Here is an 18,550-nt window from a genome sequence, read left to right on the forward strand (position 1 = left end):
CTGTACTGTTCATGTGTTTTCTTCTCCAAACAAGTCTGGAGAAAAAGTTCCTTGAAGTACAGAGTTATTTAGTATAGACCTTTATCCAGACATCTTTTCCTTTAAAATGCTTTCTACAGGTTTTCTAATTTGCAGCTGAATCTATTCCTCCATATATAATTGCTTTTCTCTAAGTTTTATAACAAATATCACTCGTTTCACATACACCTTGCCTATGTCTTAGCTCTTGGATTTATGCATCCCACTGTCAAAGTCTTTCCACTGATACAACCTTGGCAGACCTTGCCCTTGCAAGAAGCAGAATGCAATCATTCTTCTTCAGTTCCATGACTGTTGCAATAACAGCCTATAGACTGTAGAAACCATGCTACATGCCACTCTTAGGTGGAAGGCGACACACCTTTTACTAGAGAACTTCTGGCCAAACACAAAATGAAACATTAACACGGGTAGCAATATAACACAGTTCAGCTTTTTGCCAGGCCACCTGGCAATATCAAAATATCAAAACTTGCAGCCACCAGCAAATATTAGCCCTGCATTGTCTTATTTCAAGCTAATACTCTGAAATCTCTTGGAAGATCCAAATTCATCAAGGACCTTCCTTTCTTTTTTCCCCTGATTTCATACAAATAAACTTTAAATGTGCTATTGCTTAACTTAGAATTGCAGCCTGTGAAGTGGTCAAAGCAGTACTCACAGAGGAATTATAGGCAAATGCAGAAGTGCAGTTGAATCCTGCTATACAGCGATAATGGCATGAACTTTTGTAACTTCTGTCAGTTGTGCTATAGCTAGCAAGAGATAGTGCACATTAAAGTGAAACAGGAAGGAGACAAAGAACAAAGAGTTTTATTTAAATCCTGGCTTATACTTCAGATATAACAAGATGCAAATACAACAGTTAGAGCAGAGTGTTCTGGAAGTCGGAACTTCCAAACTGTTCCTACATATCATCAACGGAATAGATGACTACCTGCCTTTATACATCAAATGAGAGATTGCTCTATCTGCCTTATAGGAATCTTGTAATGTTTAGCACTTTTAAAGTGTTGTTTCCAGTTTTTCTTTCTCTTCATGCTCTTTCCAAGTTATTTAGTTTCTATAAGCCCCTAAGAACAACAGCATCTCATGCCTAGTGCAAGAAAAGAAAGTAAAATTCATCTTTAGGAAACAAGTTATGCTCTCAACCTAGAGTTTGAAGGAATAGAAATTGATGAAAAATTATCCATGATAAGAAAATGTCATACTCAGTGGCTAAGGCCTCATATTCCATAGAGTAAGTATTTCACACAGAATTGTGTTAACATTAGAGACATAACTTTGTTAGCTTTTCTTTTATTTCCTAAGGTCTTGTGTGGATTGCAGTTGTAGGATCACCAGAAAAATTTAACCCAGACATATTTGGAAGGTAATAAATTATTCTATGGATTTTATCAAGGTATTCTGTCTAAAACCAATATCAATTTTATACTTTCTCATGCAGAATAAATGCAATATGGTTGAATAGCTGGCATACTAAGCCATCCAATTGCAGAACAACTGCAATCAATAAAGAGGAGACAGTTGTATGATCTTTTCCCAAAACAGGTGGAGACATCCTGGAAGTGCTGTACTTAGGGAGAAGGGCTGAGGATGGCAGGAAAACAATAGAGCAATGCTCTATTTAAAGTGTATGCTTCTGTTGCTACCATCTCTCAATATTCTTCACACTGTCTCAAGTTCTCATTTTAAATTAATATAGAAAAGGTTTCCATTAAATTTGTGCAATCATGTTTGTGGCATACCCGTTCTAATCTGCTAAGTGTACCTAGAAAAGAGTGAAACGTCGTATTTTATTGCTGTCACCTTCTCCAGGATCCCCAGCTTTTTTAACAGACAACACTTAAAGTTGGTCTCCAAAGGATAAAACCAGAATAACACCCCAAATTTTAAGGGGATTTTGCATTGTAGATGACTTTTTACATTCATACCTAAAGCTAATATGAAGACAATTAGATTGTAATCAGTGTCAGTGCCAAACACACATTCTGCTTTTAAACAGTCACATGCGTCAACAACAAAATAGGGAATCAGTATGGCTGCACCATATGTGATCAATGATTTCCATCTTTTTGAAAAGAACCACACCAGGCAGGTGTATCAGAGACAAGAGCTGCAGAATGCCTCCTTCAAAGGCAAGTTACAGGTCAAGACTGCATCCTGATACAGCATTATCATCAAAGATAAGTCTGGTTAGATCCAAGTTACCGCAACACCAAATATTGTCCAAGGTTCCCAGTCACAGGGTTCAGTCATGACTTTCCAAAGACCCTGCTGCACTGCAGAGAGCACACATATTTCATCTTGTTTTGGAGACAGGAACAGATTTAGACAGAGCCTGCTCCAAGATAGCAAAGCCAGGTCATTTTTCTCTGTCTTTTTAAAGGTAGTCTTTGAAATCAAGAACTGGATGTCCAGAAAGAGAAGTCTCATTACATTTCAGTTCACCTACCCCAACAGAAACCTTGGAAGTCCAGCCATATTTCCAGGTTATCTTGAGAATTCTTGTGCTTTGAAACATTTCTTCCAGCTTTAGCCATAACTGATTAAACCTGTCTTGTTCCCTTTCATTATCCACTCAAGGCAGTGGAAAGCACCATACAGAAATTACTATAATTGCACATTGATGCATGTATGCTTTTTTGCTTCAGTAACTTCCGCACTGTGGAGTGATGGAGACAGGTTTGCTAACATCAGTGTGCCTGAGTAGACAGTGACTGGAAAGCCAGTTTCCTGCTAGTGTCCTACACAAATGGAAGATTTGTTTCAGTGGGACCTTCAAATTAGATGCACCAGGTGGCATGCCACTCCAATTCTCATACCAGTATGTCTAGTGTCAGATCTTGTTTAGAAAGCAAGGAGAGGCACGGCTGGTGCCAGAGAAGGCAATAGTTAAGCAGCTGCAGTGGTGAAAGTACTAGAAGAATCAGGTGCTTAGATTACGTACAATTTATTACCACTGCACATTGTTGACATTACATGTTGGAACACCTGAATCAAACACATCAAACAAAAGACAAAATGGCAAGTCTCTGCTTAAAAGACCAACTGGTCTGCCCATGGGAAGAAAGTTAAAGAACACAGTTACCCCAGTTCAGAATTTCCTCCCAGATAACACACTGCTAGAAAACAGAATGCTGTTTGCAAGAAGAGAAAGATTTTAAACAAATTTCTTTTTATCAGTCCTAATAAAAGGTGTATTTTGGTAATTCAAAACCAATATATTGATTCATTCATCTAACACAGACTGGCAAGTGAAAGTGTTGTTCTCCATCTTTAATGACAAAAAAAGAACTGAAGAACATACTCAGAGCAGGACTATGTGGTAACCTGAGAAGCAGAAAAAGAAAATGGCTAATTCTTTTGGCACTCAGATCTCCACTCTTGAATCTAAAAATAATCTTCGATTTCACATTTTGCTTTGTGTACACACACTCAGACATGCAAATCCATTTGTTTTTCCCCTTGGTGTAAAGGTGTTTTTCCACAGGAATACACATTCCTGAGGAGTCAAAAGGAAAACCTCTTTGAATAAGTGTTATTCTTAGAAGAAAAAAAACCTGCAAAAGTACCCTTTTGCAGAGAACTGTTGATTACTGTAATTAACTTTACTTGAATCCTCTTACTTATGTTAATCATGGTAATTGTGGCTATGGAGTCACAGGAAAAATCTTGAAGTCTTTCCCTAGCTGTTAGCAGATTATAGTTAAAATAAGGTTTACATTCAGTTCTCTCTCACAGGGAGTTTTTGGAACTATTCATCATTCCTAGTAAGTTTCTGATTTTCTGTTTACTGAGAACAGAATTTAAGTGATTTATACTTCAGTTTGCATTGCCAAAAGCTTGACTTTGAAGATCAGCTAGTGATTTGGGGCTTTGAAGGTGATGGCTAAATTATTCTTAGCAAGAACTGTGCATATTGTACAGTCACAACCACACCAATCTTTAAGTATTCAGAGAGCAAAAATAAATAAGAATACTAAATTAGTCACATAGCATTAAAAATTAACATAAGATTCAGCCTTTCTTTAACTACATTTTTGGATGAGGGACACTCTAACTTCATGCAGCTAACTACATAGGCTTACTATTCTCTTCTTCAGTGTGGGTGGACTCTATAGGTCCTGAGGTCCAATTTATAATGTTCTGACTGACTGCTTTTTTTACTGGGCCAAGTAATGCACAATGCGAGTCTCACAGGACAGACCGCAGCTGCAGGCAGTATTAGAGCAACATGCACAGTGCTTAGGTGGCAGACCACCTTGTCACCAGTCACTGAAACCTCTTAATGGTCTAGAAGATTCCAGAGAATTCTGCAAAAGCCACCGCTGTCCTCCTCCTCCTCCTTCCCTATCTCCCCAGGATCCCAGAAGACATTTTTCTAATGATAGACAGATTGGCACTTACAAAAGTGGAAAGGATGTTCGTCTGGGCCACCATCAGAGCTATGTAGAGACACAGAGCAGAAACGAACATGCTTGTGGCACAGATCAGAGGATCAGCTTTGTTGTTTATCTTCCTTAATCTTCTTGCAGCTTCTGCCCCAGTAATGACACCCAAGATTCCTGTCCCAATGGTGATGCCTCCAAATATTAGGCTGGTGACAAAGCAAAGGATTCAGTTGAGCATAGTAAGACCATACTGTGGAAAAAAATTGGTGTTAGCTTATACCTTTAGTTTCAGAGGAATCTTTAATAGGGAACCTGAATTTTATTCCACTTGATCTAACCCTCCCACTCCTCCTAAATGGATTTAATCCCAAACCTCAGTTGAAGCTATGCCTCTGCAACTGAGGCTCTATCCTGTGGAGCAGGTATTTTCTCATTTAAAGAGCAGGTGTTATGCACCCAGGCTCAAGAAGGATTCTTCTCAGTATGACCTGGCTTGGACATCCAGTGATTTAGAGAAGATACAGTCATCTAGGTTACCCTGTGAACCAATCTACACAGTCATCCCTAAAACACGGACAGAATAACTCTGCATCACAATCTGCTGTCTTGGAAGAAATCCTATCACATGGAATAACATACATCTAAACTATAACCCTCTAGTTAGCACAGCTGAGATAAGGCACTTCTCTGGCTATGGGAAACATGCACCACTTCCCAAAAGAGTTCAAAGAATACTGAATAGCTAACTACAGGGAGGTCCATGTAGTATTTTCTGAACACAGAATTTCAAATGCCACTCAGCTTTGTGTGTCTGCAAATGCAAGTGTGTTCTCCAGGAATGACAAGTTCACGTTTTAAAAGTATGTGTTTGAATAGCTTAGAAGATTCAGCTTCCAAAGAGACTTCCATATAAGCTTTTCTCTCTGTCCCAAATGAGATCCTAATGACAAAGCAAGTCTCTTGCAACAAGATGAGTGGTGCCACTGATTGTTTAACGCATCATAATTCTCCTGAGGCAAACAGGGACAGGAGCATTGTGTTCTGAGCACAAGTGCTTCTAAATATTTCAGAGTGCTATATGGTGAGTTCTTTACATTTTCCTAAGCTTCCTCTGACTGCAAAGCAAAGTAACCAGCTAGGATATGATCTATTCCTTTAAACTATAGTGCATCTGCTTTTAGATTTCTTTCTGGCTTATTAGGAAGAACTCAATAATTCTATAAGAAAAAAAAGAAGTATTGCTATATAAGATAATAAACTTGAAGCATATTTGTACTCTCCCTGTAAGTTCTTCAGGATTCTGATCCATCACTCACTACAGCTTGATAGTGGCAATATAGATTGTCAATAGGCAGAATAACTATCTTAGAGATTTATCTGGGAGAGGCAAGTTCCGAGGTGACATTAGTTAGATGACATCGAAGCATTCATGGAATTGTGTTTAGAAGATTCATGTGTTGTAAACTGCAGCTGAAATAAACCTACAGCTGGAAGAAAAGGGAACAGCCAAAACTAAATCCAAGCACAGTTCAACTGACAGGGAGTAGGAAAGTACAGAAGCCTAGTCCTAGGGAAAGGCTGCTATGGGATCTTTTAGGGTCTGAGAATGTTCACTTATCTGTCTGATCTGTTTGAAAGTGTCTGCACAAAGACCTGAATAAAAACTTTATACTTCCTATTTATTTACTTTGAAAGAATTGAGACCTCAGTCAGCTGTGGTGCCATTTGAATTTGTGTTTCCAGGGAATCTAAGTGACACAACCCTGATCCTTAAACAAAGCCTGCAACTGCTGAACAGGCAGAAGGGAAAAACGTCCTTAAAGTATCCCTGGGCAGGTCTGGGAATGTGCAGCTTAGTTCTTCCAGCACCATCAGCTACAGGTCTGACATGGTTGTTTATATTATGTTTTTTACATCCTCCTGGACTAACAGTCTAAAACTGGCCTTATGCTGCTTCTGGCACGAGCTTATGCCAAGGTTATTTTTAAAGCATCCTGTAAGAAGCAGTACATGAGGTTAAACTATCAGGTGCTCCATTTTACTTCCCCAAAGACCATGTCTGCTCTAGCAACACTACTGTGGAATAATAATTCAGGTGGATTAGAAAACAAAACATAGGCTAACACCTTCAGCTTAATACAGGAAGTATTTAAACTGTATCTGTTAACAGATACAGCTGAACAACTGTTCAGCTTCCCTTCTCTGCCTACCCTGAGCCAGACTCCTGAGTTCACTCCATTCCTCTGCGTTATTCGCTATTAAGTAATGTGCCAATGGTGGGATCCATGGAAGGACAATTGCATTTCCCATTGAAGTACTTGTGGATGACTATTCAGTCTACCCAGTAACACTACAACTCAGAGACCACTTTTGAGTTGACTTGGTTATTCCATTGCAGAAAAGCAAAAAAACCCAATTACCAGAGGACACACCCAAGATATGATTACGGCTTTTCCCTTTAATTGTCTTTACCTGGAAAGACAATGTAGTAAGCAGTTAGTTCATGGAAATCCACCGTGAAGGCAGAGACGGAAACCAGATTTGGGATTCCTCCAGAAGAAAGGTAGGGACACTTGTATGGAGGCCACTGGAGGGAGTCAGTACATAGAAGTGTCCCAGTGGTCACTGTTATTGAAGGTAGCCATGAAGACTCAAGAGGAACACTGAATACATTTTTCTATTCTGGATAACACACCATAAGGAAAAAAATTCTCTTCCTAGCTGTGGAAAAGTGATCTCCAAAAAGTTGTATTATGATTACTTCAGGGTCCTCTCCTGTTGTAAATTCCCCTTGTCCATCCAACATTTCATACTTACTCATGAATCTTTATTGGTCTGGACAGCCTCTGTAAGTGGAGCTCTGCTGGCAGTTTCTCATAAGACCAAATTATCCTGTTTTGATGTAATGATATGATACTAGATCAAATGCATCAAGCTTGCTTTATGCTGGGAGTCACAATGATCTGGCCAACGTGGCAGGAGTTTTAAAAACAGACTAACAAGAAGGTAATAGAATCTAAACATAATTAAATGGGTACTTAAGTAGCTTGGGGTACACAGTCAATTGTCAACTGAAGTCCCCTTGCTAAAGCTGCTCCTTTCCCTGCAAGTGTTCCTGTTACTGCTTCTTTCCACTTTACTTAAATAGGACTGGCAGCATCATTCCAGTTAACTGAGTGATTATAAACAAACAAACAAATAGGAGTGTCTCAGCATACCTGGAAGCAACTTAGTCTAACATACACACCCAACTGCCTTCACAAGAAGCGTTTGCCGTCACACCCTACCTTCTGCCTTTAGAAGCAAACTGTGACTTAGCACTGTGCAGTGTTTCCAAGTGTGTTTCCACAGCGTGCACACCTCACCTGTTAGATGAATTGCATGATTCTTGGAGGCATGGTGATACAATGCCCTGGACAACCTGAGCCCTGTAAAGAAACAGCGGTACCCACATTCCCAGGGCTCCAGTAACGAAGGCCATGGCAGTCAGACCCAGCGAGGACCAGACAAAACTCCAACTGAAAGTTAAAAGAAAGAAATGAGAGATCCTAGAAAGAATGGGGTGTGAGGAAAAAGGGAAAGCCTACCTGCAATATCGAGGATTTCAAGCAATAACAGTTCATTCAGACATGTTATAATGAAAATGTGCTCCCTTGAAGACAGGAATTTTGATGAGGCTTTATCTATGAACTTCAACAGTAAAGTACTAATTAGACCAAAGAGTATGACCTGATTTCATGTTAAATCCCAGTCCTGGTCTCTTGCATATTCAATTGCCAACTTTTGCTAAAATAATTGCTGTGAAATTTTTGATAGCAGAACTACAACAATAGAGAGTGGGCAAGAATTTAATGGCTTAGAAGCTGAATGAAAGTGTTCTATGTGCAAGTCTAAATGCCTCAGGATGGTTTTACATTGTTTGTGTAACCAGTATAAATGAGAGTAACAGCTGGGTCTTTCAAACTGTTAAGATGCAGTGGCTGAAGCACTCCTTAACTCTACCTGAGTAAGTAAAAATAGACTCTCAGTCTGCACAGACAATTTTCAGACAAAAGGAGAAGCATTTTAAAAAAATGTCCAAATCTTGGTCTCCTTCCTGCCCTATTCTAAGAGAAAATTAAATTTTTTACTGGTCTCTTTCTAGTTAATAGTTTAGGAGAAAGGCCCCTTTGAGGTCAATAGGGAGGTATGCAATATTAAGACTAAATAAAAGTGCTGCAGATGACCAGGTGACCACCAGACTAGAGGATTTGTTAAGATATGAACCTAATTCTTCACTTTCTAAAGATAAAGGGCTCTTGGACTTGATATAAAAGTGGAACCACCTGGTTTTTTTTAAATCTATTTTTACAACATTGCTGGAAGTTGTAAGGAACATCTTTGTAGGAAAGCAACATTGACGTTAGTCAGGAAGGTTCATTTTTTATTCACTTCAGACTGTACTGCCTACAAATTGTGATCCAACAAACTGCATCTCTAATGTACTTGCTGTTCTGGACGCAAATAGGATGCAAATCTAACCGTCAACTAGAAAATGCTGGATCCTCTAGAAGAGGAAGACTCCAAAGACAGACAAGATCCCAGGAAAGCAAGAGGGGCTTGTCTTTAACTAAAAGCATTTGATCGGGACCCCGGGGAAGCAGCCTGCGGGCACAGGCCGTGCGGAGCCGGGTCTGGCGCAGCTGCACAGCGGCACCTGCTGTTCTCCAGCCGGATCCATCTCTTCCCCCCCAGCCCCCGGCAAGGGCTTTCACGGCCTGCAGGCTAACAGGAGTGAGAAACCTGCTGCAGTCAGTATTCTACTGCGTCCTGCAGGTCAGCTGGTGTTGACTTTAATTTTTGTGTGGTTAAAAGGAAGGGGTCATCTGCCAGCCAACAGGTTAGCTGGTCAAAACACACGTACGATTACTTTATAAACCATATTGGGGTCCTACAGACTCTGACCTCTTGTATCAGAGGCATAGCAGGCTCACAAATACCATATAAAGACTGCCTGAGACATGCTGATCCAGCCTTCCTCAGGCACTAAGAATTACAAATAAAGTTACACCTGCAAAATATGCATTTTTACCAATCTAGCTTACCCTACATGTTAAAGCCAGAGGGAAGGGGAAACTTAGTAGAAAGTAGAGTTGGATTTAAATAGGAGCACACTGCCATCATAACTTTGCTTCCTTCCCCCTCCTCAAAATGAGAGGATAGCAGAAGCAAAGAAATTTTTAATCCCTTGTGTAGCATTCCTGTAAAAGAGTGGAAAAAAGATTTTTATTAAAGGTGTTTCAATCATCTTGTATACAGCATGTGATACAAAGAAGCTGAGCGGGATTTGATGGCCATATTTCTAATAACGGAATGGTCGTTCTGCAATGGAGGGAACCTTTGTTGCTAAAATCACTTACTTCTTGGCAAGTGATATGACATCTTGACACCAAGTAGTCTTGGCAGTTCTCTGTACACCTGGTTTCTCAGCTGCTACTCGTATTGTGCCAGAGATGCTCAGTGCTCTGTGGGCTGCTGTCCTTCTCTGGATCCTGCGAGGGACCAGTAGAATCAGAAGAACCAGTGCTAGACCTCCCATACAAGGAGTTATCTGTAGACACAAGGCTGGTTAGATCAAGGATACTTCTTTTCTTATAGTGAAAACTCCACAGCAATTCAAATTCAGTGTTAGAATTACATATCGGAAAATTGCAGATATGTTCAGAAATAGATGTGACTTGCTGTTTGTAGGTCATATTTGTAAAGAAGAAGAGTGACTTTGGTGATTTATGGTGACTTTGGAGGAAAGATAATAGATCCTCCCTCCCCATCATACAGATACATGATTGCTCCCTCTGATTTTGGAGAAAAACATGTGAAGAAAGAAAATTGTACTGTAGTACTCTGACCACAAATGGAAGAATCACTGATGCAGTCATCAGTGTTATCTGAATAACATCAGACTGTTATTCCAGTAAACATTCTTCCCCACTCATCCTGTACTTGCTAGTTAATTTTATAGATAAGTTAGGAGAATCTGACAAAGTACTTCTAAAGCACTAGGTACTCAGCATGGAGAGTCATCATGATGATATGCCCAGAACAGAGGAGGTTTTTTCTTGAAACCCTCAAATAATACAAGTTGTTCCCAACAGCATTTCAGAAAACAAACTCTCCTTATTGTCCTGAAGAACTATACTGGTGCTACCGGTATAATGATCATTTTACCTTCAGTTTCCTCTGTTTGAGGAGGTCTTGGTGCACTGACAACCATTCCAAGTGTGTCCTCAGGTAAGAGGAACATCAGCACCTGCCCTGGCTGCTGTACAATTTCACCTATGCCTGCTTTCATTCTGCAAGAGCTAGGCATAAATCTTCCACTTGTCCTGCAGGAAGAGTTCTCTTAAACATCAAGTTCATAACCAGTCAGACAGTAGAAAGTCCTTCCACTGCTCTCCTCTTTTAACACAATGAACGTAAGTAGTCTAAACCCCACTGATGATTCTGATTTTACAGTGAATGGTTCAGCCCCGTGAGTGAAAGTGAATAACTCACCCTGAATGCCCAGTGCCAGTCACCTGTGACATCTGCCATGCCGGCTGCTAGGACATAACCAAGACCACTGTAAGCAACAGAAAGGAATAATCAGTAGGCACCAATGAATTTTTGCTGGCTGAAATGACATGTCTTGCCAGCTAAGGAGAGCACAGAGAACTATTCTGTCATAGTTTTCAAAATGGATAAACAGAAACAATCCTTATGGTCTATGGTAGTCTACTTGGCAGCCAGTATTAAAAAGAGATTCTAACCTCCTCAGAACGAACTTGAGATGGTGGCAATAATGTCCCAGATTCCCCTTGGAATACATATTCTGTAGAATGACACTGCAAACACGGATCAGACAGCCCATAAAGCAGTTTATTATTCACTTTTTTCTGTGCTAGCCACATGAATTAAGCCCTGCAGGAATTCCTTTAGTTATAGTCTGCCTTCTGGGCTCAGCCTTGGTTGCCTGCTCTAATAAAGAGTATGCCTCTGAACCACTTAAAAAGCCCTTCTCCACTTCTTCTTCAGATACAATGTCAATTAACTAAAAGAGGAGAGGGAAGTGCCAATTCTTCCTTGGGAGACATTTAATGGAGGGTTCTTGAAAAATTTGTCAAGTGAACAAATATCTGAAAGCTTTTGTCTTCCAAAATCCAGAAATAAATTACCTACCCCATGCACATATTTCTTTTAGAATTGTTTCAGTATTTTATTCAAAGCCTACCAGTTCTCAGAGTTTAGATTCTCCCTAAAAAATACTGGGGGGGGAAAAAGCAAATTTTTCTTGAAGGTAAATACAGAAATAAGCCTAACCAGCTCTATTTAAACATTCTAAGCAAGTGACAAATCCTTTTGCAAGAGCCAATGCAGATACACATCAAAATATGTCTAATCAAGGCTCAGGGTATGTTGAATTGCAGGCATGGTCAGACAGAATTTCAAAAGGCATATCAGTTACTAGCAGGAAAACCAACCTTCCCACTGGAATGAAGATATAGAAGATAGATAACATTGTGGTCCTTCTTCCTTCTTCAAACAAGTCTGCAATGATGGTAGGTGCTATTGTGGAATAACTGGCCGTGCCAATGCCAACTAGTCCTCGTGAAAGAAAGAATATCCAGTAATACTGCAGGCAAAAGACATATTATAGTCCAAAAAAGCCCATGCAAGAAAGAAAGCTTACTATTAAAGGGGGGCATTTTAGCGGATCAAATGTATCAGAGGAAATAAGAATTCAACCGCCTTTTGCATAGGTCTGTATTCCCTCCACTCGCACCTGCTTCCCTCCCACCCCACTGCTGTGCTTTCTACTTTCTGCACAATAGTGACTTAGAGTGACACCCAGAGGGAATTACAGGATAGGGTCGCTAGACCACAAGCTTGCCGAACAAGCTGCTACACTGTAAGGTCATAATCAACAAACATTCAGGACAAAAATAAGATCCCATCAATTGCAACAGTAATGTGTGAGTTCTCCATTGCCTAGGCTGGACTCCACCATCCCATAAAGCATTCCTGCACAAAGTCCATTTAGTCCAGGCTTGGGGAGTGAGTGCTGATAGCTTTTCCAAATGTGATCAGAGAAGGACTCTATCAACTCCTGCAAGACATATGCAGATTATTTTCATAGTACCTTCTAAAAAAGCAACATACCAATTCACTGATGAATGAACTACCTAATGTTACACCAGACCAGAAGAAAATACCAGCTCCAAGGATGATTTTCCTATTGTACCGGTCCCCGAGGTATCCAAAGATGGGGGCAGCCAGCATGTAACACAAGATGAAGACTGGAAATCCAAGAAGGCAAAGGCAATATTGGTCAAATTATTTTTATCATATGTACTCCTCACCCCTCAGACAAACTCAGGTTATATTTTAAGGCAGGCTGTTTGTAGAACTGGTAGGTAGACTGATATTTAGAAAAAGATAAATGCAGATTTAAAAAAAAAACCTATATGAAAACAAAACGTGTGAATTGCTCAAGTTCTGTATTTCTGGAGAAATTCCTTCATCTTTTGTAATTCACATGCTGTAGGATTTTTGAAGGACTCAACTCCAGTCTTCCCTGGACTTCCCTTTCAGTTTTGCATCATAGCCTGCCCACAAGTGGAACTGAGCAATACCACACACTAGAAGAAATAAGTAACTAGACTGTCTTTTAGGAACAGATCACATAGATGCAAGGCAAAGTAAATGATCTGCACTTAAGAGATTTTATTACCTGTTTGCAGTAGACCTGTATCCCCATCGCTAAGCTCAAAGGATTTCTGTAAATCTAACAGGATCCCTGCAAAAGAGTCAAAACACTGAATGACAGCAAAGTACCCTGCTCATTTCTTGTAATTCTGTTCATTTGCCAACTCAAAGATTTGTTTCACGAACAGAGTTTGCAAGAACTGCAGCCCATTTATCTCACTAGTTTCCATGTAAACCATTACTCTACCACAAGCACAGATACAGAGAGAATTAAAAATTCTTATCTCTACAGATAAAATTCATGATCTTCCATTACATAGGTCTTATAAGAGTCAGTTTACCCACTATTTCAATCTCAACTGTTCTGTTTCTTTCACACCATTAGTACGTAGGCACATAAAAGTTGACAGTTCAAAGTTTAATGGAAACAATGTGGAACAAAACAGTGGCAAAATTTTGCAGCGAGGAGATTGCTATCTTCATACAGCTAATCCTAAAATTGTCTTAATGACCTTAAAATGTTAAGATGAATTGAAATTCCTTCTGTTAAGAATAACTGTCAATATTTTCAGTATATACAGTATTCAAATTAGTCATGTTGGATTTTTCAGGATGCAAATGGCTATGGTTTTCATTAGCCAATGGTAGCTAAATCAGCCCATAGCCAGGGAAATACTACTATAGTTCAGAACATGGTTCTGATTGTGTAATTCTGTTCATATTTCCATGACTATTTTGCAGAGATATAGATAACGCATATTTACAAATTAACATTTTTAGTGGTGACAATGACAGACAAACTTCATCAAAAAGTGATCATTATTTGTGATTTCTAACCATTCAATAGCTGTGGAAAAAGGTTAGAAGAGTTGTCAAAAAGTGTGGAAGAAAGTCATAAAAGCAACAAACTGAGGGAAGATCCACGGATCTGGTACCTCACGGATGCATGAATGTTGTTGAGACAAAAAGGTCATTTTCATCTCTACATCATGCCAAGGCTGCAGATCTACCATCTCACCTATCTTGCATTTCTGCATTATATTCCTGAAAAAAAAAATTAAAAATAGCAGAAGATACTGCTTTGACTAAACATACCTTTACTCTGATATTGAAAGATATAAATTAAAAAATAAATTTCTTTTTCATGCAGCTTTAGTTTTGCCAAAATAGTCAAAATCAAAACATTATTAAGAGGATGAAGCCACCACTTAAGAAAACAAGTCCTGTGTAAATTGTTTGCTATGTTCACAGAAGTTGATCTGCAGTAGAATGGAGCTCAGGGTGAAGTTAGCAAGAGATACCTATTCCACTCCTATAGTGTATTTTACATGTTATGCCATATACTATGCTGCTGCAGCCACTTAAAAGCATTCTTGAGCCAGCTAGTTTAAAGTTAAATCCACGCTCTCCCACAGTCCCAGTGGCTGTAGCATAATCAGTCTCCTCACTGTTTACTGATGTGACTTGGAAGTCAGTGTAGATCAAGGTCTAGCCTACCAGCAGCACCAGTTTTATAGCTGTTTCTCAAGGACTCTTGAACATATTCTGCATTTAGAGTTTTCCTAATGGTCTCAGAAGTTTTAGTCAGTGACTTCATTCAAACATTTTGCATCATTAAAACAGGACAATCAATTGTATCTATTCTTTCTGGTAGCCGATTATCAACACACAGAAATACTGTATTACAGGAACTTCAGTTTTGAGCTAATAGAGTATTTAGAACAAATCACAGCTAACACAAGACTTGAACTGAACCACAACTTCATCTCAAACTAACTTTCACACCGAGCAGCATTAAAATGTTATCCCCTCCACATAACTGAAATAACTGGCCTGACCAGTTACTGGCAAATAACAAAGCATTGATCTGAACAGCTTGGAACAGGGTAACAGATCAGAGGGGGAAAAGTCTGCATGATCACCATTTTTGAAAAACTAAAGACTCAATTGCAGCAGACAATTAAGTTGAAGAGGTTGTTTTCTGCGTGAAGATTGATGCAAACTCTGTCAAAGCCTGTGAGCAAAACTGCCCGGAAACCACAGCTTTGTAACTGCCACCAGCTTACTTTTAAACAAATACTTAAGCCTCCCCTTCTTAGCTTTCCTGTTGACTTATATTTAACAATATGTTCATACATATGGACAGCCAAACTCAAAAGTACTGATGCAAGAATTCTGCAATACAGCTGAATTCCAGCAGATTAACTGTATATTGCTGTGGTATAAACTGCAATTTACAGATTTCACCCATGGCCCAAGAGGTCATAGAGCTACCTAAAAAGTGTTTTAGTCATATATTGTAATTAAAGTAGACGTTTGGTATTTCAAAGACCTGGACACTATCCCCACCTCTGCTCTTGAATTCTTACATGTCCCTGAAGGTACCTCACTCACAAGAAACTGAGCATGTTAACAAGTAGGCAAGCTTTACTTCACAGGCCTTCTTGAAAATTTTAAGGTCTTAGCATGTACAGGAGCCAAAGAATAGTTCAAAGCCTGGAATGAGTCAAATGACTGCTTGCTGTTCCAAGTGCATACCCTCCAAGCATCCCAGTTCTTGCTCAAAGATATTTTCACCCTCTCCTGTCCCCTGCCCTTCTCCGGGGAAAGTTACTTGACAATAGAACTCATACATTGAAGTTTTTCACTAACAGTCTTGCAGTATCATTCAGCATGCACTCCTACTTGTTTCCTTCCCTCTTATACGTGTGGTTAAGAAGTATTCAAAAGAAAAAAGCTTAAACTCCTAAACCTACTAGCCTCTCAATTTTTAAAGATACTGACTGAACGTCTTAAACTTCTGAATGGTCTAAGTAGTAAAAATAATTAATTAGTGTACTGTCACTAGATATTAATTCAAATTTAACAATATATCCTTTGGGTTTTTTCAAGGTTTTAAAACATTTATGATATCCAGGCCACTCAGAACTAAAATATAGCAAGCTCACAACAAGTGTTTCCTCCTAATTTATAAATCAGGTCCCTGGAAGCATGGTAGATGCTTAGGAGTGATGCTAAACAGAAGAATTTACACAGACCACAGTTTACATGGGAGGAAAAAATATACATTTCCCACCAGTTTACTAGAAGCAATGCTTTGCTCTTCGTGGCTAGGTAAAGAAAAAAATTTAAATATCACATTTTGGAAGAAAGCTATCTTTTATTAGAAAACAAGTGTAAATTTGGTAGGTGATGGTTAAGGAAGTGGGTCTCTGTTCTCTTTACACAATCATGTTACACTCTTCATTGCAGTAATCACACAATTTCCAGCAGATCATGAGGAAGTTAAGCCTCCCCTAAACAAACTTGCACAAAGATAACGTAATTTTTATACTTTTAATGGGGGGGATGGCATCACCATTCTTCAGATAAAGGAATGTCATATCTAATCTACTAGATCCAAAGAAGGCCTGGTAAGCTGCTGTATACAATAAAGGGAAGCTTCTTAGTCAAATCTCTGTAGACTCCAGACACAAAAATAGACTAGTTGCTCTGTATGCTAAAGTCTGTTTATAAGACCCTTAGATCTAAAAATATGAATCTTAAGCATTTAACAGATGTGATTTTTATAAACAGTCTACTAAACATTAATAACTAATACATCATTTATTAGTATTTCAAGATTTATAATTGGAAGTTTCTTTAAGAGTATGGCCAATAGGCTAAAGCAGATAAGTGAGAAAAATTAAAAAGACATAACGGATATCCTTACTTTAGAAAACATTTGTAACTACAGAGTAAGTAGACCTGTTGAGAACTTAAATTTCTTTTTCCTTAGAAGAAGAAAATAGGCTCTCACCTGGTACAATGAACCAATCCATGAAATTTATTAAATTCGCGTAGCACAGCACAGCAGCTATCAGGTAATCTCTCTTTGCTGGATCATTCCTTGACACAGGCACAAATGGACCTTGTCTCACATGTGTTGCAGTAGCTCCATAATTCTGCTCCTCAGGAGGCGGCTGGGGCTGCAAGTCTGTGTTTTCATGCACACTGGGGTTTTGCATGTTTCCCAGTGCAGAAAGTCCCCATATATTATAAAGTGTTTCCTTAGCACACCAAGCTACAAGTCAATTTTGTGTTCAGGCTATGAGGAACTTCAATCACTACAGTCATTTCCGGCATTGAAGCCCAGCCACTAAAAACTGAAATTAAAGTTCCTTGCAGTAGGAAGAACTTTACAAAGAAAGAAGCTGCAGTCCTGTGTTTTTGCAAAAGCAAAAGCATGGAAGTGCTATACCTTGAAGACAAGGAAAAGTAATATAAACAAAAGCAAAATAATCCATTGTGCATCCAAGAAATAAAAGTGCACAACTCGGCATGATCTCACAGAAATTGCATGTGCAAAATTAATAATAATCTTCACTAAGGTCTCAGTGAATTGCCAGAGCTAAAAATAGCCTTTCTAGAGAAGAGAGGGAAAGAAAAAAAGAGAAGCTAGTTTGCTAGACCAGGTACCTATCTTTGACTTGAACTCTCATTCACCACCAGCTGCTTGTGCAACTCTGGACAAGTCATTTGCTTTCTCTGCACCTCAGATCTTTATTCCTGACACACACACACACCCCTCTGGCCTTTAAAATAGAGCTACCTAGCCTTGCCCCTGCCACCTGACTGGTCACTTCTCCCTGTTGCCACCCATCTGCTTTGCACCGGCCAGCTCTACCCGCAGAACAAAATCTTTTCCAATAAGGTCCTGAGTTTTTAGCTCAAATCAACAATTTAAGCAGAAGACTCATACTCCAGACTACTTGCTGGTCTTGGGTGTTTTTAGGGGAGGAATACCAAACAAACAAAGAAACAAACAAAAAACCAACCCACAACGCTACAGTAAGCAGAGAAAGGGAGATGGAAACAAAACCACTCTTCTTCACCCCTGCTGGAACTGTGCACATTCCACAGTTCTGAATTGTGCAACAGGATTTCTTCCCCTTTCTCCCCCAAAAGGGGTTCTGAAAGGGGAAGAAAGGAGGACACAGGAAGGCATTCCTGTTCTTTCAGGGTATGTAGATACCTTTCTTCCCTGTCTTCTGGCCACTTAGATTTGAAAGAGTATTCTTACTTAATTCTTCCAGCATCAGTTTTCCTATTATATTAATTATTTTTTATACACATAACTAGTCACATGTCTTTTGAGCCGTTTTGTGGATTACCAACTTCAGAAGGTAATCTATTTTTTGCACCCTGTTAAGAAAGCTTGAAGTGAAAATTAACAGTAAATTGTAAGAGTTTAAGAATGAGGCAGCTAACTGGAATGAGTACTGATTACAGTTTATGACTCATGCATGAAGACAAGAGTCTATGGTTGGTTTTTTTTAAGAACTGTGTTTCACACTTCAGACTAAACTGAAAAACAAAATAGCACCTACTGTTCTTGGCCATTTTGTAAAATC

At 39.2% G+C, this 18,550-nt stretch overlaps 1 protein-coding gene across 3 annotated transcripts in view; it reads right to left on the bottom strand.

Moving 5' to 3' along the window:
• SPNS3 (spinster homolog 3 (Drosophila)) overlaps positions 1 to 17,200 on the bottom strand; it is a 30,091-nt gene extending 12,891 nt beyond the window's left edge. For all 3 annotated transcript variants that reach the window (XM_010573496.1, XM_010573495.1, XM_010573493.1), the window contains exons 1-8: positions 16,957 to 17,200; positions 13,183 to 13,248; positions 12,612 to 12,748; positions 11,933 to 12,084; positions 10,968 to 11,034; positions 9,833 to 10,023; positions 7,799 to 7,951; positions 4,450 to 4,639 (exon numbers count right to left, since the gene is read on the bottom strand). In XM_010573496.1, the coding sequence (XP_010571798.1) occupies positions 4,450 to 4,639; positions 7,799 to 7,951; positions 9,833 to 10,023; positions 10,968 to 11,034; positions 11,933 to 12,084; positions 12,612 to 12,748; positions 13,183 to 13,248; positions 16,957 to 17,164 (1,164 nt within the window). In that variant the 5' untranslated portion in view covers positions 17,165 to 17,200. The remainder of the gene's footprint in view (positions 1 to 4,449; positions 4,640 to 7,798; positions 7,952 to 9,832; positions 10,024 to 10,967; positions 11,035 to 11,932; positions 12,085 to 12,611; positions 12,749 to 13,182; positions 13,249 to 16,956) is intronic.
• Positions 17,201 to 18,550: the final 1,350 nt, after the last annotated feature.

Source organism: Haliaeetus leucocephalus, unplaced genomic scaffold (genome assembly GCF_000737465.1).
Source record: "Haliaeetus leucocephalus isolate CR32 unplaced genomic scaffold, Haliaeetus_leucocephalus-4.0 Scaffold395, whole genome shotgun sequence".
Classification (NCBI taxonomy): Eukaryota; Metazoa; Chordata; class Aves; order Accipitriformes; family Accipitridae; genus Haliaeetus; species Haliaeetus leucocephalus.